Source organism: Esox lucius, chromosome 3 (assembly GCF_011004845.1).
Source record: "Esox lucius isolate fEsoLuc1 chromosome 3, fEsoLuc1.pri, whole genome shotgun sequence".
Classification (NCBI taxonomy): domain Eukaryota; kingdom Metazoa; phylum Chordata; class Actinopteri; order Esociformes; family Esocidae; genus Esox; species Esox lucius.
Window position 1 is genome coordinate 32,939,066 of NC_047571.1, and position 26,072 is coordinate 32,965,137.

The following is a 26,072-nucleotide window of genomic DNA, read 5'->3' on the forward strand; positions in this document are numbered from 1 at the left end:
CCTCTAATCTAGGACTTATTTTGACCTGGGACACCAGATTTCTCAAACATGGCATAGTTTGAGAAATAAATCAAGGTTAATTACGGTTACAACACTGAGAATTTCCATAATGAGAACCAGCTGGCTTTACAGAAGCTCACAGACAACAATTAAAAAGAGAGGCTTGAATGTGTGAACACTTTTCAATTGTTCTTTGTTACAGTGATGGCAGACTATGTGGTCTCTTCAATTTCTATTGATAAGTATTGATGATTCTCTAGTTACCTTAAAGATCCCACTGACCTTGTATCTGTGTGTATCTCTTTATTTGCAAATATTATAAATGAAACTGTTATTTGTGTTTAAGAGCATTTTGATCTCTGCCTTGCCAACCTTAAAAAGTGTTCTAATCGATGGAATTCCCATCACATCTCACACAAAATGCATGAATGCACTTTCCATGACGTATGACTATTTATGTTTATTTTCAAATACTTTCAAGGCCTTGATTTGTTTTTCTCAAATTTACAAACTTTCAAGGATTTTAAGGACCCGTGGGAAAGCTGTGTATATCAAACACTGGAAATGAAATAGAACTGTTTAGTTAGGGCCATTTAGTTAGTTAGGGCCATTTAGTGAGGGCCATTATTATCAACGCAGGCCCGCAGAAGCATAAATCAGGCTTTACTCACAGTCGCTGAGGAAAACCACTGTCTCTCACTGCCACCTACTGACGGCAGGCAGTTACAGCAGACCAACAAATTCTGATTTTCAAATCATATTACTCGTTTCACAGCACAGAACAATCTTTAAAAAAAATTAATAATCCATAAAAAAAAGAAAACAGATACAACCTCAAATCATGTACCACCTAAAATTAAGTCCTTACAGTCATACAAACGTGATCACACTCTAGTGGGCATCACAGTGACTGGTCTCTTTAAACCACCTGAGAGTTTAACAGCTCCATTAACACTAGTGATCCTTGCAGGGCTAGCCCAGGACGTTCTGCTGCCCTAGGCAAGACAAAGAATGCGGCCAGGGAGAGATAAGGGAGGCAGCCAATTGTCATGCTGGAGGGAGGCAGACAATAGTCATGCTGGAGGAAGGCAGCCAATTGTCATGCTGGAGGAAGGCAGCCAATTGCCACAGAGGCAATGCCTCCATCTGTGAATCCTTCTCCTCTATCTGTCTATCCTTCTCCTTTACCTGTCTATCCTTCTTCTCTATCTGTCTATCCTTCTCCTTTACCTGTCTATCCTTCTTCTCTATCTGTCTATCCTTCTCCTCTATCTGTCTATCCTTCTCCTCTATCTGTCTATCCTTCTTCTCTATCTGTCTATCCTTCTTCTCTATCTGTCTATCCTTCTTCTCTATCTGTCTATCCTTCTCCTCTATCTGTCTTCTGAACTGAGGGGTGATAAGCTCTGCCCTAACATTCAGGCCTCAATCACATCTCCCTTTCCTCTTATTCTTCTGTTTATTTCTCCCTCTTCCTGGTTCATCTACACTCACTGTAAGTTGCTCTTCAGACTAATTTTATAGACCTCATCTAAAAATGTTCCACTGAGACCTTTCAGTTTTTCTACCAGTCTCTCTATCTCTCTATCCTTCTCCTTCATCCCTCTATCTTTCGCCTCTATTTGTCTGCTGAACTCTGTCTTCATCTTTGTCTGTGAGATCATGATGTTCCTCTGTAACTCAGGTAGGATTATCTTCATCAAGTTTCTCTCTGCTTCAGCTCTGGCCTCTTCTTCATATTTCTCCTTGATCTCCTCAGTTTCCTGCTTGTGTTTCTCCTCCATCTCTTTCTTCTCATTTTCTCTCTTCTCATTTAATCTCTCCAACTTTCTCTCCATCTCTTTCCTCCTATCAGATTCTCTCTTCAACTCTCTCTCCATCTCTCTCTTCTTGTCCTCGTCCTTCTCTTCTTTCACTTGTCTCTCTAATTCAGTGGTTCTATCATTGAGTGTTCTGATATCTCCCTCATGTTCCTGGATCACTCCCTCGATCTTCTTTAGAGACTCCTGTAACTCCTTATCAAATCTCTCTTTCATATCTGTCTCCTTCCTTTGTTTCCTCTCCTCCATCTTCTTCTGGATCTTTCTCTCCATCTCTCTGACCTGGGCCTCTGCCTCCTGGTATGTCTGACTGCTGTAGAAGCTCTCTCTGTTTCCTGACACCATCTCCTCTATCTTCTCCAGCAGCTCTGGGACCTGAGTGTCATGGGTCCTGTCCTTAATGTTGAGGACATGGTATCTGCTCCCACACTTCTCTACAAGCTGCTGGAGGTCCTGACTCCCTGCTTGGAGAAACTCCTCAATGCTCTGCTTTTTCAGGCTGTCATCATGGGTGAATAGAATCACAGTGTGTCCCCAACACCCCTCCCCAAACATCTCCTCCATTCTCTCCAGCACCCATCTCTCCTCCTCCTTGGAGGGCTCCACTGGTATGACCAGGAGGAAGGCGTGGGGTCCCGGGGCAGACAGACGGACACAGAGACCTACATCCTGTCTGATCTCCTCCAGAGAGAGTCCAGGATAGAACCAGTCTGGAGTGTCCACCTGCACCAGGTGTCTCCCACACACCTCCCCCTCTCTCCTCACACTCCTCTGGGTCACTGCAGAGGGGCTGGCCTGGACCCCAAACTCCTCTCTGCCCAGGATGGTGTTTCCTGCTGCCCTCCTCCCAGCACCAGTCCTCCCCAGCAGCACCAGTCTCAGCTCAGACCCACTGGGAGACACTGGGGAGTCTGGACTGCTGCTCTCTCCTCCCACTGTAACACAACACACATCACTGGTCAACACACTGACTCTCTGGAGGATGGACCACTTTAACACACAGAAAACTACATCCACAACTCACTGTATGGAGATATTAGTTCCATGCTGTTTCTTCTCCTGTGTGTAACTCTGGTGTCTGTATCTGAGGTCTCTTCTCCCACTGTAATACAGCACAGGACTCAGTTCAACACACTGACTCATCAGAGACAGGTTTGTACAAATCACGTTTGATGTTGTTTGTGAGTGATAAGGTAAGTTAATATTATTTAAAATATTCAAGAAACACACTATGGAATAACTGATTACGATTTATTGGTGACGCTGCTTTGCTGTGTCCTCATGACTGGGAGTCTGATATGTTGTATCACATATTAGTTACTTTATCATGCATACAACATATTAATAACTATATGTTATGTTGTATCACATATTAGTTACTGTATTATGCATACTGTATATTAATAACTATATGTTATGTTATGTATCATGTATTGGTTACTGTATCTACCTCACCAGTCATCTATGGTCTCTCTTCTGTTGTATCATGTATTAGTTACTGTATCTAACTCACCAGTCATCTATGGTCTCTCTTCTGTTGTATCATGTATTAGTTACTGTATCTAACTCACCAGTCATCTATGGTCTCTCTTCTGTTGTATCATGTATTAGTTACTGTATCTAACTCACCAGTCATCTGAGGTCTCTCTTCTGTTGTATCATATATAAGTTACTGTATCTAACTCACCAGTCTTCTGAGGTCTCTCTTCTGTTGTATCATATATAAGTTACTGTATCTAACTCACCAGTCTTCTGAGGTCTCTCTTCTGTTGTATCATATATAAGTTACTGTATCTAACTCACCAGTCATCTGGGTTGAGGTCTCTCTTAGTCTCTCCACCTCAGTCTTCACATCACAGATCTGTTGAGCTGAAATGAGGTGAGACAAGATCTGAGTTTTGCTTAAAAAATAATAGCCAGAAATGTGATGCATTCAGATATTATAAACTATGTTATGTAAAACATTCATGACTCAGCAGAATCTACAATTACATGACCTTTGAGGAATGTACAATACATGTATTAATGGTTTTAATAATCTCACCCAGTTTATAATTTTCATTGTTGACATCCTCCACTTGTTTGTCTCTTTCTTTTAACTGTTTCTCTCTCTTTTCAAGTTGTTTATCTTTCTCTTCTAGTTCCTGCCTCCACTCCTTTAGTTCACATTTTCTCTCTTCCAGTAGTTTGTCCTTCTCTCCCAGTCTGTGGTTCCTGTCCTCTAGTTGAAGGTCCTTTTCCTGCAGTAGGATTCTGAAGTTTCCTACTTGGATGTTCTTGTCCTGCAGGTCCTTTCCCAGTGTCTCCAGTTGTTTCTTAGTCTTCTCCACCTCTTTGGTGATGTTCTCCAGTCTCCTCTCTGTCTCTCTCACTTGCTGGGTCATTTCATCTAGTTGGTTGTCTTTCTCCTGAAGATGTTTGATGTTCTCATTCAGTTGTTTTGTGGTTTTCTCCAGTCTGCTCTCAGTGTCCTTAAGTCCTTTACTCATCTTCTCCAGAGTTGAATCCTTCACTTTTATCTTCTCGTCAGATTCCCTTAGTGTTTTCTTCATCTCCTCTAGTTTACTTTCTTTGTCTTCAAGTTTCTGTTTACCTTCTGGCTGCCTGAAAATCTCTTCTATTTCTTATCTCAACTTCAACTCTGAGGAGAAAAATCATTGGTTTTATTCATACAAATCAGTCATGATCATTCATCCATGATTTGTTGATTAATTCATTTCATTATTAATTTATTTCATCATTTAGCAACATCCCCTCCTTCACTGTCTGACTTTCTTCTCTCCTTTTCTTTCCCTCCTTTTTTCTGTTTTCTCCTTCTCATCTCTTCACTGTAAATCTGTCATCATCATTTCACCTCTCTCCTGTCCTGTTTCTCTCATCCTTAATTTGCCCTCTCTCTTCTCCACCTTCTCTTGTTTGGTGAAAAGGGAGAGAAGACAAAGACATATTTGCAAATCTGAGCCATGGTGTACGGTGGGGAAGCCTCCAATTCTGGGTTTTAGTCATCAGTATTCAGGGCAGAACAGCCCGATTTAAGTCCACTACCTCTCAATTGGAGCTTGAGATTGGTGACATAGACTGTAGCCTTATTAGTCAACATGACCCTGGACGACAAGGATGAAAACAACATGACCCTGGATTAAAAGGATGAAGAAAACATGAACCTGGACACCCCAAAATCATGTTCTCAACAAGAAGAAAAGTCCTTTGTTTCTGGCCATTTACTTCGAGATCAAGGACATTTCTAAGTGACTAAGTGAACTTTTGAACGGTAGTGTGTGTGTGTGTGTGTGTACTGACAAAATACAGTTTATAACCATGTAATGATAGCACTATGATCATCCTATGTCACTTGAACTGACAAAATAAAGCTTATGAAAATGTAATTATAGCATTATGACTTTCCTGTTTCAATTTACTTGATCCGATAAAACACAGCTCATTAAAATGTTATTGTAGCATTATGACCATCCTGTGTCACTTGAGCTGACAAAATATAGTTTATGACGATACAAAAGAAGCATTATGACATTCTCATTGGAACCAGATAGGCTTATCACCTAGCTGTACATGCCATTATGTTAGTTATAAGTTATGAAGAGGATGTCATGTCCTGACATCCTCTTCATGACGAATAATAAAGTGTTACCTTCATCATAACCTCTCATACCCCTCATATACATCATCACCCCCGAACAGAACACATGACACTGTTGAACTCTGTGGTACATATGATGACTGAATCTGGTATATGAGTCTGGTAACTGTATATGTAGTGGACAGAATTCAGTCATCATATGTACCACAGAGTTCAATAACTTGACTTTTTTTTAGGCTGGACAAAACAAGGGAATGAGGATCTAGGGTTGTTGGCATTTCCTTCTCTACTCTAGTCTCACTCTCCTTTTTCCCCTCTCCTCTCTTCATCATTCTCTCCTCTATTCCCCATCTATCCTCCTCTTCTCTTCTCTTCCTCTTCTCTTCCTCTTTATCTCCTCTCTCTTCCTCCTCTTCTATCCTTAACTGATCTTCACAACTTTCCTCTCTTTCCCTCTGTATTCTCTTCATTCTTGCCTTTCTCATCTCGTTAGGTTCTCATCATTCTGTAAAATTATAGACCAGTTGCCAACAAAAGATAGAGTCGATATAAAAAGTATACACACCCCTGTTAAAATGCCATGTTTTGTGATGTAAAAGAATGAGACAAAGATAAATCATGTCGGATCTTTTCCCACTTTTAATGTGACCAATAATGTGAAAAATTCAATTGAAAAACTAATTGAAATCTTCGAGGGGGAACATTTTTAAATAAAACCCTTACAATAACCTGGTTGCATAAGAGTGATGCCAACACCCCGTTCCCAAAACTGGTATCACACCTGATGCCAACACCCCGTTCCCAAGACTGGGGTCACACCTGATATTCCATTATGATTAATCATTATCATTACTAGATCTGAGAGGTTTGGAGGAGTTAATTGGGGTGGGGTAGGTGACTGGGAAGATGTTTTATAGGGGATGTGTTGAGGAGGTGGGGTTGGGTAGGAGACTGGGAAGGTGTTGTATGGGGATGTGTTGAGGAGGTGGGGTTGGGTGAGGTGACTGGGAAGGTGGGATGTGTTGTATAGGGGATGTGTTGTATAGGGGATGTGTTGAGGAGGTGGGGTTGGGTGAGGTGACTGGGAAGGTGTTGTATAGGGGATGTGTTGAGGAGGTGGGGTTGGGTAGGTGACTGGGAAGGTGGGATGTGTTGTATAGGGGATGTGTTGAGTAGGTGGGGTTGGGTGAGGTGATTGGGAAGGTGTTGTATTGGGGGTGTGTTGAGGAGGTGGGGTTGGGTAGGTGACTGGGAAGGTGGGATGTGTTGTATAGGGGATGTGTTGAGGAGGTGGGGTTGGGTGAGGTGATTGGGAAGGTGTTGTATTGGGGGTGTGTTGAGGAGGTGGGGTTGGGTAGGTGACTGGGAAGGTGGGATGTGTTGTATTGGGGATGTGTTGAGGAGGTGGGGTTGGGTAGGTGACTGGGAAGGTGGGATGTGTTGTATAGGGGATGTGTTGAGGAGGTGGGGTTGGGTAGGTGACTGGGAAGGTGGGATGTGTTGTATAGGGGATGTGTTGTATAGGGGATGTGTTGTATAGGGGATGTGTTGTATAGGGGATGTGTAAAGGCTTTAAATAAAGACAAGCTGAACAATACAAAGGACACCGCCTGGAGGTTAAATTCACAGTTAATGATAAAATAAAGCCAGAATGTATTTGGATATTAAATAATTCTCCGCCATGAAAGATGGTTCCATATTTGAGGAGAAGTGGGGTTACAGAGGAGGTGTCTATTATGTTGTAGAGGAGGTGTCTGTTGTGTTGTAGAGGAGGTGTCTGTTGTGTTAAAGATTATTTTAACAGGGTTGCATGTTGTGTAACAAGGTTGCAATGTGCGAAAGACCCTCCAGGCCAGGCTCCCCAAAATATCAGGTATGTGTCAGATGGCCAGAGCTGGCATCCTATCACTCTCCTGACAGGTTAAAAGGTTTGAATTCCCAGGGTGATGTGCACAGTAGTATAGGACAGTGTCACTCAAACCTGCTCCTGGAGACACTCCACCCTGCATGTTTCAGATCAAGGATTTCATACCAAGCTGATCATTTGAATCAGATGTGACAGAGCAAGGAGAGATCTGAAAGATGCAGGACTGTGTCTCCACAGGCACGATTGAGAAACACTGGCCTAGAACAAACCATCAGCAGGTGGGCAAAGGACCAATTAATTTAAATAACTAAATGATAATCAGGAAAAATCATCCAAGTTACTAACTAACACACATTGATAAAATAATTTACAGTAGAATATATCACCACATTTGAGCAGCAACTTAATATAAAAGGTTTTTGAGTATATGAGTATATTACACCTCTGTTGACTCCATTCGCTGAACAGAGTTGCAGATGCAAGCTACAGTACTGTTGGCACCGTGAAACAACTTTAATTTTATTTTGGTTCCTGGGTAGTAAGTGTTATTTCCTAATTGCTTATGCCTCAAAAGTATAGAAAATGGCTATTATCAATCCTCATCAATCTGGTTTTCGAAAATTACACAGCACTGAGACTGCGCTGGTGAAAGTCACTAACGATTTACTTATTGCTTCTGACTCGGGCTCCACGTCCATTCTAATTCTTTTGGATCTTAGTTCAGCCTTCGACACCATACTTTATTACTCAATCGTCTCGAACATGTATTTGGTTTGTCAGAGAGCGTTCTTGAGTGGTTCACGTCCTATTTTAAAGACCGCAGTCAATTTGTTTTTATGGGTGGTTTTAGGTCCAAAACTGGTTCTGTCCACACTGGTGTTCCGCAAGGGTCGGTCTTGGGTCCCCTACTGTTTAATATGTATATCTATCCACTTGGTCAACTACTACAATCTCTCAACCTTAATTACCACTTTTATGCTGATGATACACAGATTTATATCCACACTAGACCCGGCCAGCAAGCGAATGTTGTACATCTTTCTAACTGTATTACTGAGATAAAGACTTGGATGTCCAATAAGACTTGGATGTCTCTAAACGGCTCAAAAACAGAAGTTATGCTCCTTGGTTCTCCTCATCAACTGCGAAAGGTTGGGTCTCCTACTCTGTCTGTTGATGGTGGTGCCTTGGAGTTTAAGAGCAAACTAAAAAATCTTGGTGTCATATTTGATGCCACTTTGTCATTTGAGCCATTTGTGAAGAATACAGTTAAGACATCATTTATCATCTCAGAAATATAGCTCGACTACGTCCTATGCTGTCCTTCCCAGTTGCTGAGAAGTTGATAAACTCTTTTGTTTTTTCACGCATAGATTACTGTAATGGTCTTCTAGCTGGGGTATCAAAATCAACACTGGATAAACTACAATATCTTCAAAATTCAGCTGCTAGAGTACTGTCTGGGGCCAGGACTAGGGACCATATAACCCCGGTCTTGGAGTACATGCACTGGCTACCTGTTAGATACCGCATTGATTTTAAAATCCTTATGTTGGCTTATAAATCTTTGCACCACCTGGCACCTCAGTACTTGACTGATTTATTAATGCCTTACACACCTTGTCGGAACCTGCGTTCCTCACGAAGCGGTCTCTTAGTCGTTCCTAAGACACGGCTTCATACTAGGGGTGATCGCACTTTCTCTGTCTATGCTCCTAAGCTTTGGAATTCCCTCCCGGCTGACATCAGAGAAGCAAATACACTAGCGACTTTTAAATCTCTTCTTAAAACATTTTATTTCAGGATTGCTTTTACTTGATTTAAATTCCTCTGTGTTTATCCTTGTATTTAATTTGTACTGTTTCTGCTATGCTTGTCTGTAAAGCACTTTGAGAAAGCTACTTTTAAAGGCGCTATACAAAATAAATGTATTATTATTATTATTATTATTATTCTCCACAAACCTTGCTTGTGTGATCAGGACAGTGATATTTCGAAATGAACAGACAGATTCAGTGCTGAGTAAACCTGGAGTAACTTCTAGAAACCTCTAGAACTTTTCAGTAATATAAATAGTATAAATACAGGATTACAACAGCATCAAGTCCTGGCTGGATGCCTTGAAGTGTGATGAGTACAGCTTGGAGGTCATAGGTTAATTCAAAATGGAGGCATTCCTAATGGGAATCCAAGGCAGTTTTACCAGGTTTTCCTGCTATCTTTGCCTTTGGGACAGCAGGGACACCAAGGCACTCTAACACAGGTGGGACTGGCCACAGCGGACCGATTTCTCTGTGAGGAGGAACAACGTCAAGTGGGAGCCACTGGTGGAGCTGATGCCACAACTACACATTAAATTGGGCCTCATGAAACAATTTGTCAGAGTTCTAGATAAGGAGTCTGCTGCCTTCAAGTACCTTCAATACTTCCCTAACCTGTCTGAGGTCAAAGGTCAAAGCCGGTGTCTTCGTCGGACCACAGATAAAGAAGATCCTGGAGTGCAATGAATTCCCCAAGAAGCTCACTAGTAAGGAGAAAGCAGCTTAGAACAGCTTTGTCGAAGTGGTTCGGGGCTTCCTGGGTAATCATAAAAGGAAAACTAAGTGGAGCTGGTTAGATAAGATTCAACTTAGCAGTTAGCATGTAACCATAAGTGCAAATAGAAGATAGAAAATGTACAAGTGAAACTATTAAGAACAATGTATGTTATAGGTGGGATGTGTACATGTGCAGTGGAGGCAAATGCAAGTACAAACGGCAATTCTTAATGTGCAATGAAGATAAGTTGAAGGCAAGTGAAATGCAGGGATAGCAGCAGTGAGGTTCCCCAGGTCGACATGAACATGTAACAACTGAAAAGGAACTATGGCACAATGGGCTTTAAGATATACCTCAAAGTCCATATCCTTGATGATTATCTTGATAAATTCAAGAACATGGGAGTGTACTCGGAGAAGCAAGGCGAGAGCTTCCACCAGGATATCCTGGACTTTGAACGTCGCTCCTAAGGACAGTTTAACGAGAACATGATGGGAGAGTATATTTCGGGTCTGATTCATGAAAGTGATCTTCAGTATAATCCTACATTTTTAAAAACAACTCACTTTAGTGTAAATACATGTTAATTTGAATTCATATTTTGTTGAACGAAAAAACACCAATTCGACTGTTTTCTCTTTGGAAATAGATACATTTCAAAATATCACTGTCCTGGTCACAAATTTTATTGGGAATAATAGGCATTTTCTATACTTTTTAGGCATAAGCAATTAGGAAATAATACTTACTACCCAGGATCAAAAGTGTTGTTACATAGTGTCATCATTCTGTTCCACATGTTCACTATGCACATGTGTGTAATGATAAGAGGTCATTTGAGATTTTCTTTTAAATCAAAGTTTAATTAATGTTTCAAAGTAATGTCAATACAATGATTGGTTAAAACCTGCAATTAGGAACAAGACAGAACATTAATCATTGCACGTATCAACACACATATTCAACAACAAAACATACAGATGTATTCACTTGAATGAAGATTCAATTACCCAAATATTTTCTGTAAACATTTTATAACCTAGATAACACGCAAACAGATGGACATGGAACTGATTAATCAAGTAGCAAAAAAGTTGCAAATTATATTACCATAACAAGACTTACTCAAGATTAATTTATTAATTTTTCAGATCCAATTGGTTTTGACTTCATCTCCTTGTCAATCTCAACATGGCATGATGTTACATGTTGAGGGGCAGTAATGACTGTTGCCGAATTCAGCACTTGCTGGTGGAATGGTCAGGTCACTCACAACAGCTCTCTTGGTGTTACTCCTCTAATTAGCATCCTTCCACATTTTGCACTGTCCTCGCTGTGCTCTTTCACTCATGTCTCTTATCTTTCCTGTCTCAATGTCTCTCCTCCACTTTTCTCTCTTTGCTGAGGTACTCTGCTCTCCTCTCAGGGTCAACACCTTGGCGTGCATGATAAAGCTGTTAGTGGTATTAGTGGTGGTCACGTGGTGGTCGACCAGCCTGAAAATATTGCATTTTCTGTGTTATGTACACATATAGAAACTACAACTGTCATGAATCCTCATACTGTCAATGACTAAAGGCTGCTATTTACCAAACAGAAAGATCTAGCCTATAGGAAGATATAACTCAAGAGATGTTTACTTGCTTGGGAAAATATGTTACAAATTAGCTCCTGATAAGCATATTTTATTGCAGAAAAAATTAAACTATTTTCATATATATTTTCTAACTAAAATATTGGTAACACAGTTGAATCTTTGAGGTTGTCAAAAGCAGCCAAATGTAACATTTGTGAGAAGATAGAGAAAATGAAATGAGGGTACTTACTTCTTGCCTGGCCATGGTCCAGAAAATATCTTGATGATGCAATTTCCTGTTAATATCTGATTTATGGAATGTTACATTTCAGTTATAGAGGGGACCATGTTTCGGTAATAAGGTTGCACGTAAAATGTGGGACAAGGATAAACACTACTTTTTAATAGATAAAATATATTTTTTTATGAAAATATATCACTTGTAATTGTTCAAATACATATTATCGAAAAACATGATATTAAAATTGTTACATTACAGGAATATGTTATGGAATATATTTTAATGTTCAACGCCACTGAGGTGGGACAGACCAAAATGATCACTTGAAATGGAGTACAGACAATGTGTGCATGTTTGTTGTTTATTTAAAAACAAATGAGAACTTTGAGGTGACATTATTTCTAACTAATTTCACTCTTCACATTTAATGTAATGTCATGGTGCGGTGAGCAGCAGCGCCACCGTGCCATATTTCCACAAGTTCCCATATTCTCACGAACACATCCCGGACTGTCACATGTTTCCCATCTTTCCCATACCGACCCTCCCATACCGACCCTCCTTCGGCTCTTCCGGCTACCGACCCTCCTTCGGCTCTCCCGGCTACCGACCCTCCTTCGGCTCTCCCGGCTACCAACCCTCCTTCGGCTCTCCCGGCTACCGACCCTCCTTCGGCTCTCCCGGCTACCGACCCTCCTTCGGCTCTCCCGGCTACCGACCCTCCTTCGGCTCTCCCGGCTACCGACCCTCCGTCGGCTCTCCCGGCTACCGACCCTCCGCCGGCCACCGACCCTCCGTCGGCTCTCCCGGCTACCGACCCTCCGCCGGCCACCGACCCTCCGTCGGCTCTCCCGGCCACCGACCCTCCGCCGGCCACCGACCCTCCGTCGGCTCTCCCGGCTACCGACCCCCCGCCGGCCACCGACCCTCCGTCGGCTCTCCCGGCTACCGACCCTCCGCCGGCCACCGACCCTCCGTCGGCTCTCCCGGCTACCGACCCTCCGCCGGCCACCGACCCTCCGTCGGCTCTCCCGGCTACCGACCCTCCGCCGGCCACCGACCCTCCGTCGGCCCCCCCGCCTCTGACCCTCCGCCGGCCACCGACCCTCCGTCGGCCTCCCGGCCTCTGACCCTCCGCCGGCCACCGACCCTCCGTCGGCTCTCCCGGCTCCTGACCCTCCGCCGGCTCCTGATCTTCGGCCGGTTCTGCCTCCCCGGCCTGTCCCGACGGCTCCGCCACCCTGGTTAGTCTCGGCTGTTCCGCCCCCTCGGCGGGTTTGTGCCGATGGGGGTACTGTGCTGCCACGCCCCCCCTCCCTTGGGCTGGGGTTCGTCTTGGCCCGTCCGGTGGCCGGGCCTTTGGGGGGGGGGTACTGTCATGGTGCGGTGAGCAGCAGCGCCACCGTGCCATATTTCCACAAGTTCCCATATTCTCACGAACACATCCCGGACTGTCACATGTTTCCCATCTTCCACACCAGGTCCCAATCTAGCTCGTTTGTATGTGTATATGTTTCCCCTCTGCTCCCCACATTGGGGATCATTGTTGCTGTCGCTGTCATTGTTGCTGTTTGTTAGTTAATCGGTGAGTGTTGTTTAATGTACTGTTTGAATGTTTATTGCTAAGACGCATGTTGCGCACTTTTATTTCATTCAGTCATTAGTATTGTTTTCCGTTCGTGTTTGGTTTGTTTGTTGAGTATTAAACCCACAAACGAGATTACTGCCTGCGCCTGGTTCCTAACCAACACTACACCACGACAAGTGTTACATGTAAAGGTTTTTACTATTTTGCTTTAAATCACTTTTAAAAAGGTGATGGGACATAAATTCCACTCTATTCGTGAAAAGTGCCTAATGGTCTTTATCCATAAACTAATAAAAGACAAAATACAATTTATTATATTGAACATTCATCTGAGATTAAATTGAATGTTTATGTATTTACACAGAACTATATATTCTATTGGGCTGAATGACATCGGTCATGTTTCCTGAAACATTCCTCTCTTCTCGAGACTCTCACACTTACCAAGGTTATAAGCTGATTCCTCCCTCCTCAGCTTCTTCTCCTGGGTCTCAAGCTCTAAATAGTTTGGAGCTGGCAATATGGAGAAAAACTGAGAGGTGAGTTCTGACTGGTGGACTACATCACATGACTACAGGACAAAAAGGACCAATCAGATTCCTCCATTTCCTCAATCCTCTTTCATATGGAGAGTGTGTGAACCAATGGGGTGTGGTTAGTTTCATTAATAGGATGATTGACTGTCTGTCTGCATGTGGTGATGTAATAGGTCTGTTATTGATGATTTCTTCTGTTTGTTCTCCTGGGAAATTGACATCAAGATCCCCCATTAAGTACAGTGTTTTGACAGATACAGATATGATTTTATGTCAGATATACAGGATTGTGAGAAGAGGTGGAGCTATGTCAATAAACAACAACAGACAAATAAATATTAACTCACCCCACCAGTGTTCTGATTCATAATCCAGGATGGAGTCCATGAGTAATGTAAATATGAAACAGAATATTAGTTATTATCTATCTATTACCTTCAAATCACCATCTGTCACATTATCCAATCAAATACCACAGTGAGGTGATGTCATCAGAGAGGTATTAGTGTTCATCACATTCATCACTAATGACAATCAAGAGACATGACCAGTAATGTTGGAATGGTTATAATAATTTATGACATTTAGATCAAAGATCAGAGCGGTTGTAATATGTATTATAACTAGTTCATATTCAGTATTAATATGGTCTATTAAAGGAACAGTTAGCTTTTTGTGAAACTGGGGCCTATTTACACATTATCTAGTATGATCCAAGTAAATAGAGACATTTGTTTCGTAAATTATTTCAGTTCGAGTTTTTCCCTTTTCCTGCAGTCTCTCTCTGGGCTAAAATGGTAGTGAACGGGGCAACTGATGTAGCGTTCGTGCCAAAACGAGCATAGCATCAATAGTCATGTTCTACGTGAAACCAGTGCTTAATTTATAGATGTAGAGGTCCCGGAATACAAAGTGAATGCGGATCCTGTAACTCTTTGGAAGAAACAAGGTGCCGGATCGAACGAGTTGTAATGAGCGCTGTGCTGAATAGCTGAGAAAAAGCCTCACGCACGTGCTGATAAGTAGAACATATAATTAACAGAATGCGATAACACATCCATAACTTTCATCATTGTCAAAACTAGTCTGTGTCCACATTATTAAGTTTTGGGACTTACACTGACAACCAAACTCATCTCTTATTATAACTCAAACATTGCACCCAATCCATATTGAGGCCTAGCTAACTACACCATGACATCAATGTTATTGGATCATACTCATTAAAAATACAGCACAGTTTCTGGAAAATTCGTATTCTTCCCATTCTGTTTAATGGTCAAAAACACTTTGCATAACAGTCATGGTGCTCTCCTCTCCTCCTCTCTTGGCTGTTTAGGTGTCGACAGACCCACTGGTTTTAACAATGAAAATACATCTGATTGTCTTTTAGACATTATTTCTAATGTTAACTCACTATCAGTCTTCCAACACAGTTGGTAAAGACATGCCGTTTGATGGCCCTGTTGCCACGTTTGCGATTATGTGACTAGTCAAAATGTAGTGTTGTTTTTTCATTACATTTATTTTACTTATTTTAGACAACTTTTTGGTTCAAACTATCATGTTTTATTCTTATTCAGACAGAAAACCTTATCTATCAAATTATGTCCCAATAGGTACAAGATAAGAGTCGCCAACTTCCGGATCTGGATCCGGAGAAGTTGTATTAGCTGTGGGTTAGCCTCCGAATCCGGCCCAAATTAACCACTGCATGAAACCAAACATTTTTTTTGTAAATAATGTTCTACCTCACAACATCTGTAATCTTCCACACTCAAGCTAACAGTCCTGTTCATGAGAGCGGTGTTGTTCCAAAAACAGATTAACTACGATGCTGACCTCAAATAGGAGTTTTCTAGATAGCAATGTGCAGGGGAAAGGTCATTTACACAAAAAAAGACCATTGAGTGAAATAAGAGGATTTGGAGCTTACAAATAAACAACTTGAATTGCTGATAAGAAAAAAAAACTGGCATGGCATAAAAACACATTATTCACTTTTTTATATCTAATTTGGAATAAGAACTTATTATAACTGATATGTTTTTTCAACATAAAATTTAAATTGTCATGTTTTAATCCTTGAAATTTCATTTACTCCAACATTTTTATAGATTCTGGAAACTGTTTCATTTCAGAAGTGTTAGTTGGGAGTGTTCACATGACGACACCCAACAGGTTACGGTATTGAAAGTTATGTAACGTTAAGACTAGCTAGCCAGTAGGATAACACCTCAGTTACCCGAAAGTAAACTGCGAAGTATCCTTTAACATCATAATCACCTGCGCTAATGAGTATGACCTAAATAGACAAACATACTGACTTTTTTGTGTGCGGGGCTAGTTATTACAATTTTTTAATCTTTCACCACAAACACTGCCATGGCAAGTGATGTCAAAACTAACGTTACTTCTCGGAGCTTTCTAAATACGTTCAGGTGTATTCTCCCAGTCTAAGGTCGTAACTTTCCCAGCTTCCAGTTGCTTATGAACGCACCTTCCAAAACAGAGAGGTTTGATTCAAGTAAGCACTAAATGAGTCAGCTATCCATTGATAACTAGCTATGAGTCACTATGAGTCAGCTATCCATTGATCACAGCCAAAGCGAAAGGCAACGACGTCCATGGGCGTCGTGGCCACCGTGATATTGCTACGCTGGTTGGGATATGTGCAGACTTGCGTCGGTTTATCAGCAGCTACTAAAAGTTGTTGGCATTTTTTTAAGCTAGTAGTCTATACTAGCTAACATGAGCTACAGTTTTGTAAACAAAGCCGTTTATTGTTAAGAATTTTAAGTGTACCAGAATTTCTGAAGAAGGACGAGGCTCCGGTCCAAATGGAAATTTAGCACAAAGATTTATTAATATGAATTGATAAGTCAAAATACATGAAATACACTGCAGCGGTCAAATATTTGCTCAACCCTCGAGCTTCCACAAAATATTCGCGGCGAATCAAGATCGAACATCGGTTTTGATACTCCCGCCACAGGGGCGGTTACTTTTCACTCTCGTGAGTAAGACCCATCCTTATTGGCTCTTCGTTGGCATGGTGACTTGTTGGACGAATCTCTTGGTTTTCGCTATCCAATGAGGAAGGACATGCTCTCACTCTCGGTCATAGATCAACAGGTTCTTTGCATACAGCTGTGAAATCTTAACCAGGTTACAGTAATTTACATTCTATTGTCTTAACCTAGACTAGAACATCAGGGGGCTGAAGACAGAAGGTCTCTTTGTGCTGTATAGGGGGCAGTTTCATTTGTATGTTAATTGTGGGGTTTTAATCCTGTCTCTCTATCGGAGCCAGGTGTAAAGTCTGAGTGAGTGTGGCTGAGTGTAATGTATGGAGTTCTAAACTTTTTATGGTTATTGTATTCACTCATATTTCCTTATCCTGGCTGCAGCATACAATTTAATAAAACAAAAACATAAGAATACATTGTTATTAAATCGGTATTATTTATTTATCTCAACATTATCGAATACAGCCATCCGAATGGCAGCTGCTCATACATTTTCCAGAAAGAATTTACAGTGATAACTATTGATTTACAATGCTAGTTTTGGCAACAACAACGAAAAACCAGGAGAACATACAGAGACCTATAGCAATACACTGTGTCCTTCCCATTTTGGAAAACCAAATGTATCATATATTTGTTAACGTTACATGGGTTGCTCCTTCCACTTCCATTTTAGCCCAGAGAGAGACTGCAGGAAAAGTCGAAAACACTCAAAACTGAAATAATTAGATAATCATACTAGATAGGATCATACTAGATAATCTGTGAATAGTCCACAGGTTAAACAATAGCAAACTTTAATGTGTAACTCCTACTATGACCTCCTACCTACATGATAAAGTATATGTGTGTTGTAGAGGGAAAGACACTGGTTGGTGTTGTTGTTTAGGTGTTTATAATCATAGACTGGAGTTATAGACCACTTACCTTCACTGACCCCTAAACCCACTAGACCCTCTTCCTTCTGTTCTCCATGGATGACCTGACAGATGTAGGTTCCTCGATCTGACTCCTTGTAGTTCTTCATCCTCAGAGACACATTTCCTCTCTCCATCTCCTGGGTGTTTAGACTCAGTCTGTCCTCATAGCCTCTCCTCTCTGTCACCTGACCATTCTTATACAGGTAAATACACTCTGTGTACTCAAACCACCTGATCGTCATGGTAACAGCACTGGTCTCAGGAGAGAGGTGACAGGAGAGGATGACATCTTCATCAGCAACACCCACAATGTTTCTCTCAGGGATGTTGAGTTTGAACTGATCTGTTCAGAGAGGAAACAAACTGAGTTACACGTCATGACATATTTAACCAAAAACTAATTTTACTTTCAATAGTTGGTTTAGTTTTGTTGGTTTAATCTGTCCACAAATGTGATAAGTCAGTAATGTATTTTAACATGGTGACTTACTATGATCTCTGGACTCTGCCATTTTCCCTGTTATATAAAGACAAAAATTCATATTTACATCAATACACATATTTACTTCTTTAATCAGATTGTGCTTCTACCTGAACCAAATGGATAAAATATATCTAAAATAGTTATTTGTGATTGAAAATGAGTTTGCAGGAATCTATTTTAAAGTTTCTACCAAACACACTACAGCTGAGACCTTCATTCCGTCTCCTATTTTCTTCTCTCCTCCTCATTCTCTATGTCCTCGCTCCTCATACACTCTTCTACTCCTTCTCTCCTCCTCATTCTCTATGCCTTCGCTCCTCATACACTCTTATTCCCGCTCTCCTCCTCTTGCCCTATCTTTCTAGCCTGTCTCCTTCTCTCCTCTTTCCCCCTTTCTTCACCTCCATCCTACCTCCTCTGCCCCTTTTCTATTCCCCCTCTTTTCTCCTCTCCCCCTCATTTCTGTCTTCCCTCTCTCCTATACTCTAGTCCTCCTTTCTCCTCCTCTCTGTTTCCGATCCTTCTCCACTCCTGTCTTCCCTCTCCCCTCCTTCTGGTCTCTATTCACTTTCTCCTACTCTCCTCAATTCTACCTCTCCCCTTTATCTCTTCTTCTCCTCTATCTTCGCTCGCTTTCTTCTCTCATCCCTTTCTCCTCTCTCTGTCCCCCCACCTCCTCTCCTTCTTTCCCCTCTTCTCTTTCCCCTTCTCACCTCCATTTCCTCTCTCCTCCTATTGCTACTCTTCTCCTTCTATTCTCCTCTTTTCTTTCTTCTCTCTTCTATTCCCTCTCTCCTCATGTCCTTGATTCCTCCTTCTCCTCTATCTTCCCTAAGTCCTCTCTCTCTTCTCTAGTCACACATTATTCTCAACCCCTCCCCTTTTCTCCCTCTCAGCTCCTCTCAACTATTCCATCTCTCCCCCTCTTTACCTTGGTTCCCCTTCTCTCCTCCTCCGGTCCTCAATTCCCTCTCCTTCTCTCCTTCTCTCCTCTCATCCCTCTTTCCTCCTCTTCTCAATTCCCTCTCTCCTCTTTCTATCCTTTTCCCTCTTCTTCTCTTCACATCTCCTCTATTTTCACACTCTCATTCACAACCTCTCTTCGATTTGACTCTCCTCCTTCTGTCCTCTATTCTATGTTCTCCCATCAGCTCCTCTGTTCATTATTGTTCCATAATGTGATGCAGAGGTCTGTAAGACCAAAATTCGTTATGACTGGGTAATTTGGCAGCTACTGTGACCTGTACAACAAGATTATTGTAACAAGGTTATTGTGAGTTTTTTATTTTTACCCCTCAAAGATTTCAGTTTGTTTTTCAATTGAATTGTTTACGTTATGGGTCAAATTAAAAGTGGTAAAAGTTCTGACATGATTTATCTTGGTCTCATCACAAGAACCTGGCATTTTAACAGGGGTGTGTAGACTTTTTATATCCACTCTATGTGTTCCTTGGTGAGTATATAGATGGTGTCATGTGTTGTGTTGGGGGGGGGGTGATATATGTGTTCCTTGGTGAGTATATAGATGGTGTCATGTGTTGTGGTGATATATGTGTTTCTTGGTGAGTATATAGATGGTGTCATGTGTTGAGTTGGAGGGGTGATATATGTGTTCCTTGGTGAGTATATAGATGGTGTCATGTGTTGTGTTGGGGGGGTGATATATGTGTTCCTTGGTGAGTATATAGATGGTGTCATGTGTTGTGTTGGGGGGGGTGATATATGTGTTCCTTGGTGAGTATATAGATGGTGTCATGTGTTGTGGTGATATATGTGTTTCTTGGTGAGTATATAGATGGTGTCATGTGTTGTGTTGGGGGGGTGATATATGTGTTTCTTGGTGAGTATATAGATGGTGTCATGTGTTGTGTTGGAGGGGTGATATATGTGTTCCTTGGTGAGTATATAGATGGTGTCATGTGTTGTATTGGGGTGATATATGTGTTCCTTGGTGAGTATATAGATGGTGTCATGTGTTGTGTTGGGGGGGTGATATATGTGTTTCTTGGTGAGTATATAGATGGTGTCATGTGTTGTGTTGGGGGGGTGATATATGTGTTTCTTGGTGAGTATATAGATGGTGTCATGTGTTGTGTTGGGGGGTGATATATGTGTTTCTTGGTGAGTATATAGATGGTGTCATGTGTTGTGTTGGGGGGGGTGATATATGTGTTTCTTGGTGAGTATATAGATGGTGTCATGTGTTGTGTTGGGGGGGTGATATATGTGTTCCTTGGTAAGTATATAGATGGTGTCATGTGTTGTGTTGGAGGGGTGATATATGTGTTCCTTGGTGAGTATATAGATGGTGTCATGTGTTGTATTGGGGTGATATATGTGTTCCTTGGTGAGTATATAGATGGTGTCATGTGTTGTGTTGGGGGGGTGATATATGTGTTTCTTGGTGAGTATATAGATGGTGTCATGTGTTGTGTTGGGGGGGTGATATATGTGTTTCTTGGTGAGTATATAGATGGTGTCATGTGTTGTGTTGGGGGGTGATATATGTGTTTCTTGGTGAGTATATAGATGGTGTCATGTGTTGTGTTGGGGGGGGTGATATATGTGTTTCTTGGTGAGTATATAGATGGTGTCATGTGTTGTGTTGGGGGGGTGATATATGTGTTCCTTGGTAAGTATATAGATGGTGTCATGTGTTGTGTTGGGGTGATATATGTGTTCCTTGGTGAGTATATAGATGGTGTCATGTGTTGTTTTGGGGTGATATATGTGTTTCTTGGTGAGTATATAGATGGTGTCATGTGTTGTGTTGGGGGGTGATATATGTGTTTCTTGGTGAGTATATAGATGGTGTCATGTGTTGTGTTGGGGGGGGGGTGATATATGTGTTTCTTGGTGAGTATATAGATGGTGTCATGTGTTGTGTTGGGGGGTGATATATGTGTTTCTTGGTGAGTATATAGATGGTGTCATGTGTTGTGTTGGGGGGGGTGATATATGTGTTCCTTGGTGAGTATATAGATGGTGTCATGTGTTGTGTTGGGGGGTGATATATGTGTTTCTTGGTGAGTATATAGATGGTGTCATGTGTTGTGTTGGGGGGTGATATATGTGTTCCTTGGTGAGTATATAGATGGTGTCATGTGTTGTGTTGGGGGGTGATATATGTGTTCCTTGGTGAGTATATAGATGGTGTCATGTGTTGTGTTGGGGGGTGTTATATGTGTTCCTTGGTGAGTATATAGATGGTGTCATGTGTTGTGTTGGGGGTGATATGTGTTTCTTGGTGAGTATATATGCAACCCAGGTTAAAATAGCTTAAGTTAATATTAATTTTAATAATTATATAAATATTTGAAGACAAATTTCATAATATTGGTTATAAAGTTCATGATTCAACCAGGTTAAATAAGATTAAAATTAATATCCAAGGTTTAGTAGCAATGCTTCCTATTAGTTTTTCATGTAAAAAGTGTCCTGGTGCTTTAAGACGCTGCCGTTGTATCAGCCATCACAATGGCTGTATCTCTTCCTGTGGCGGGAAGAACGGTGTGCATGAGCTGAACGCGAGGAGAAAGACGTTAACTAGATTGAGCCAGTGAGCGAGATAAGAGTACCACAAAATAAGTGTTTTAAGTGCTCATTGTTTTATTTTCTGAAGTGTTTCTGTTACATTCTGTCTACACAGGTAGACTGTGGTTTTTTGTTGTTGTTATTTAACAAGTTGACTGAAAGTTATAACTTAAGTTGAAAGTCATTCTTGAAACCAAATAGGTTGAATCAAAGGAAGGGTTCAAACTTGAATAGATTGCATTTAAGTGTACATTTTGTGTCCATGTTATGTGAGTTGTGTATGTAAATTGTTATTTGGTACCATTTACTACTTCTATCTGCTTCTAAATTCTTTCAAATCTTTTCTATAAACAAGCCGGCATTTAAACTTTTTTTGTCTGGGATATTGTAACTGGGCTTTTTTGTGGAATTGGTGCAGTAAAGGCTTCTTTCTGGCAACACGACCATGCAGCTCATTTCTGTTCAAGTATCGTCGTATTGTGCTCCTTGGACAAACAAATTGGCCCTCATTTATCATTATTGCGTAGAAACGGGCGTATATGTTGGCGTAAGATTTTGCTTACACTCCTCTCATCGCCTGATTTATGAAACTGTGCGTACCTTTAAAATCCAGGTGTACGCAATACCTTCCCTTGATAAATGCCGCGGCTGAAAACGATCGTCATTAGAATAACACGCCCCCATATATTCAAGTCTCCGCTTCCCCCACGCCCTCATTTTACGCCATGGACACATTGATTGAGACGATCACCAGGGAGGTAGAAAGAAATAAAATTGTTTCATTTGGCAGTTTAAATAGCGGAATAAAAGATGATGATATGATGTGGAGTACCATTCATTCACATTAATAACTGCATGACAATTTGTAATATTCGTCTTATTATTTTATGATATTTATCAATGATGTTTATTGTTATTTAGAAGAAGAATGTCGTTACTATTATTATTTCTATTATTGTCTAAAAGAAGAAGAATGTCATTTTTATTATTTTGTCAGTCTGAATTATATTTTGGTAATTTAAAGCCTTTTATTACTGAACCCAGTCCATGCGCAACTGCCGGGCCTAACCCTGAAATGTCATGTAAAGCGCACAGGCTCGCATCTGAAGGAATACATATAAGTCAAATCCTTTGGTAAAGTCACACAAATGAAACCTTGAAGTCCATGTTGCACAAAAATAAACACTGAAGTTTGTAATTATGTTTTTTTTTTTATTTTTTACAGTAGGTCATAATATATCACATCTTTTAGTTTGTCAGTGCGTTAGGATTTTCTTTTCTGCGCTATTAAGGTTTCATTTCTCTCCGCCATGTCCATGTGCAATATGTTGTTGTCATCCATCCACCAAAGATCACTCCAAATATAACTATTAATACTGTTTTATTTTCAGTTTACATCTCAATGCACTGGCATAACATCAGTGCACGAGGGAACAGCAGCAGGGGCTGAGTATACGGCTACACATTTTTTACTTGAGACAGGTCAAAATAAAAGTTCCGTCTCTTCACGCATGCGCACAATTAACTCTTGCACAATTTTGGGTATACAACAGTCAGTATCATAATTAAACAACATAATATAACATAAATGATGAGAACATATAACTCAACATGCGCATTTCTGCACTAACTCAAAACGTGCGTACACCACCTCCTGAGCTGGCGTAGGATTTGAGAGTGCTGTACGCCAACGTCCATATTGATAAATCTCAAAGTCACCGTGGTTTTGGGTGTACGCCAGGTGTACGCTGGAAATTTGGTGTACGTACTTTTGATAAATGAGGGCCATTGTCTTTTTCCAGAGCGGTTTTTCTGAGGTTACCTATGGGTTACCTATGAGGCATTTTGCCAAGATAAATGTGCAACTATAACGCCTGCAATAATTTGGGGCCTCATAGACAACTATTACAAAAGACTGTATGCTGTCATTGATGCTAAAGGGGGCAATACACAGTATTAAGAACTAAGGGTATGCAGACTTTTGAACAGGGGTCAATTTATTTTTGCCGGACCGCGTAAGTGGAGCCGGCCTAGAAGAGCGAACGTCTCTTACAGACTGAGTGCCTGACTGACTACCCCTTGTTAAACATGCGTAAGTGGTTAGAGATGTGGACAATGGAACACCAGGTCTCGTGTTTGACTCCATGACAGTCAAAACACATTATGCCTTTGTTCAGACGAAAACGTCGCTGGCTACATGATTCTCTCATCTTTCCACTTGACGAAAAAGTTAGTTATTGTCACCTATGTTGATGGTTACTGTATCAATGTCATACAATAATGGCTAATAAGCTGTTAAAACGGCCAGTGGCAAAAGAGGATTTGTTCAGGATATACAGTTCATAAATTCTATTTGTGGTGGAGGTAAACATAATAAGAAACGTTAGTCAGTTTAACACATTGCTTAATGGTGTCAAGTGAAATATTCCAACTTTGTGTGATGTTAATGTGTGAAAAAATATTAAAATCTACTGTTGAGACGCTATACCCACGCTAGATAAGCGTGCAGTTCCATGGTGTAGTGCCTGAAGACAGCCTCTCATGTGGGCAACCCCGATTCGAATCCAGGGTTGGCAACAATATTCATCATTATCAGTTGCGGGCCGGCTGAACTAGGCTTGCCTGGTTCGTTTTCTTTGTTGCCATGTTTTGTTTTATGATTGTGCAATTCTGTTATAACCTACAGTTCAACATGAATCCCATAAGAAATAAAAGTCATGTGTTTTGCCTGCTCACTCATGTTTTCTTTACAAATGGTACATATATTACCCATTCTCCAAGGGTATGCAAACTTTTGAGAACAACCGTAATAAACAGTTCTCTTAACTGTTTTGCTACTATAGTGGATTGACATAGGCTAGTAGATTTGCTGTTCGATACTCGTCCTCATGGAAAAGAAAAGGTGAATGTGAATAGTTATAATACTCACCACCTTTACTGGTCTTCACGTCATCTACTTCAATGTAACAGTTGTTGATTAATATCCATTATTATGTCTGACAGTTTATTAAAAAAAAATGCTACACACAAATATATGTCTATACAATGTTTTACCAAACACTACGCAACTTCGTTTGTACTAGTAATATCACGTTCATTTGCACTTTGATCTCCTCAGGCACCTCTCATGTGTCAGATCCAAGGTCTGTGGGCGGGTCCAGTCATTATATAAAACATCAGTGTGTTCAGGCAGTAACACATTTCTGTCTGCCTCACCTTAATATTAAGGTCAATGTCCAAACACAATAATTAGATTTTACATTCATTTATGACTCGCTATCATTCTTTTAACAAACACGGCACTACAACTCCCAGCAACCTCGCCCAAAATCATTACGCACCCAAGAGCAGTCACCAGGGTTGTAGGTTGGATTTCAAACGTGAAGGGGACAAACACTGGCATAGAGTGGTGATGTCGGTCCGGGGTCATGCTCTCCTTACATGGACCCCCCAGGATGAAAACTTGTGAAGCGGTATATACGCATGGAAAGACAATCCAGACGTCTTATTGTGATAACCACAGAAACACACAAAATAAAATGACAAAAACAATTTTTATAGCGGTTCAGCACCGGCCCCCACCCACCGATAGCTACGCAACAAATATGTTTCTGCTAATGCACATGGTTTTGGAATAGGATGACCAACAAGTTCATATAGGTGTGATGGTCGGGTGTCCACATACTTTTGGCCATATGCTGTATGTGCACTGATGGACAGAACATCTCATTGATTCTGCTACAACAAACAAAAAATACAGCACTCAGCCATTTCATTTCATATTACTTAGTATACATATTGTCTATGATGTGTGCTCTTAGTGAAGAGCTACTACAGACCTCTGTATTTCAATGTGTGTGGCTGATATGTGATCTACATGTACATTTTGCCTGTACTGTACTTGAATTTCACAACCTCACCTCCCAAGTTCCACCACTCTCATGCATGACTAAACTGGTTGACTCAACATCCTTCTGGTTCTGCTAATGAATATGAACATTCAAGATATGGGCTACATATAACATACATTTTATTGAAGTTATCCACCTTTAAAGAAGTGTTTCTTAATCCTGGTCCTCTGGAACCAAAGGGGTGCACGTTTTTGTTTCTGCCCAAGCACTCACACACCGATTCAGATGTTGCCCTACCACCTACACACTTGATTGATGTAATCAAGCTATCATCCAGCCTTTAGTTTAAGTCAGGTGTGTGAGTGCTTGGGGAAAAACAAAAACTTGCACCCCTTTGGGTCCTGAGGACAAGGATAAAGAAACGCTGCTTTAAAGACAATTTCACCTCAGCTCCACTGTTGACTTTTTCTTCCTGGCTGTCTGATCCTGG

The 26,072-nt window shown here is 41.1% G+C and overlaps 2 protein-coding genes across 3 annotated transcripts; both read right to left on the minus strand.

Annotated features, from left to right (window-relative positions):
* Positions 1 to 1,047: 1,047 nt before the first annotated feature.
* Positions 1,048 to 4,384, minus strand: LOC117594242 (trichohyalin-like). Its single transcript, XM_034291353.1, has 5 exons — positions 3,865 to 4,384; positions 3,624 to 3,689; positions 2,845 to 2,922; positions 1,569 to 2,755; positions 1,048 to 1,389 (listed from the first exon to the last, which is right to left on the minus strand). The coding sequence occupies exons 1-5, from the start codon at positions 4,370 to 4,372 to the stop codon at positions 1,048 to 1,050; spliced, it is 2,181 nt and encodes a 726-aa protein (XP_034147244.1). The 5' UTR covers positions 4,373 to 4,384.
* LOC105030785 (selection and upkeep of intraepithelial T-cells protein 1-like) lies at positions 4,375 to 24,833 on the minus strand. 2 transcript variants are annotated; one of them, XM_034291491.1, is made up of 7 exons: positions 24,661 to 24,833; positions 18,204 to 18,230; positions 17,721 to 18,056; positions 14,112 to 14,123; positions 13,673 to 13,741; positions 11,650 to 11,705; positions 10,712 to 11,319 (listed from the first exon to the last, which is right to left on the minus strand). In XM_034291491.1, exons 2-7 carry the CDS (start codon positions 18,223 to 18,225, stop codon positions 11,290 to 11,292), a joined length of 525 nt encoding a protein of 174 aa, XP_034147382.1. In that variant the 5' UTR covers positions 18,226 to 18,230; positions 24,661 to 24,833; the 3' UTR covers positions 10,712 to 11,289. The 2 variants fall into 2 exon arrangements, with proteins under 2 accessions (XP_034147383.1, XP_034147382.1); XM_034291492.1 differs by lacking the exons at positions 10,712 to 11,319; positions 11,650 to 11,705 and adding an exon at positions 4,375 to 4,461.
* Positions 24,834 to 26,072: the final 1,239 nt, after the last annotated feature.

Bases quoted from the DNA above. Each gene is read 5' to 3' on its own strand.
- LOC117594242 (XM_034291353.1), bottom strand. From the start codon at position 4,372: ATGAAGAAAACACTAAGGGAATCTGACGAGAAGATAAAAGTGAAGGAT. The intron at 2,923-3,623 runs GTGAGTTAGATA...GCTGTATTACAG, and splicing joins GACCTCAACCCAGATGACTG to TGGGAGAAGAGACCTCAGAT. The intron at 1,390-1,568 runs GTAGAAAAACTG...ATCACCCCTCAG, and splicing joins ATAGAGAGATAGAGAGACTG to TTCAGAAGACAGATAGAGGA.
- LOC105030785 (XM_034291491.1), bottom strand. From the start codon at position 18,225: ATGGCAGAGTCCAGAGATCATA. The intron at 18,057-18,203 runs GTAAGTCACCAT...CTCTCTGAACAG, and splicing joins GGCAGAGTCCAGAGATCATA to ATCAGTTCAAACTCAACATC. The intron at 11,706-13,672 runs GTAAGTGTGAGA...TCCATAAATCAG, and splicing joins GGAATCAGCTTATAACCTTG to ATATTAACAGGAAATTGCAT.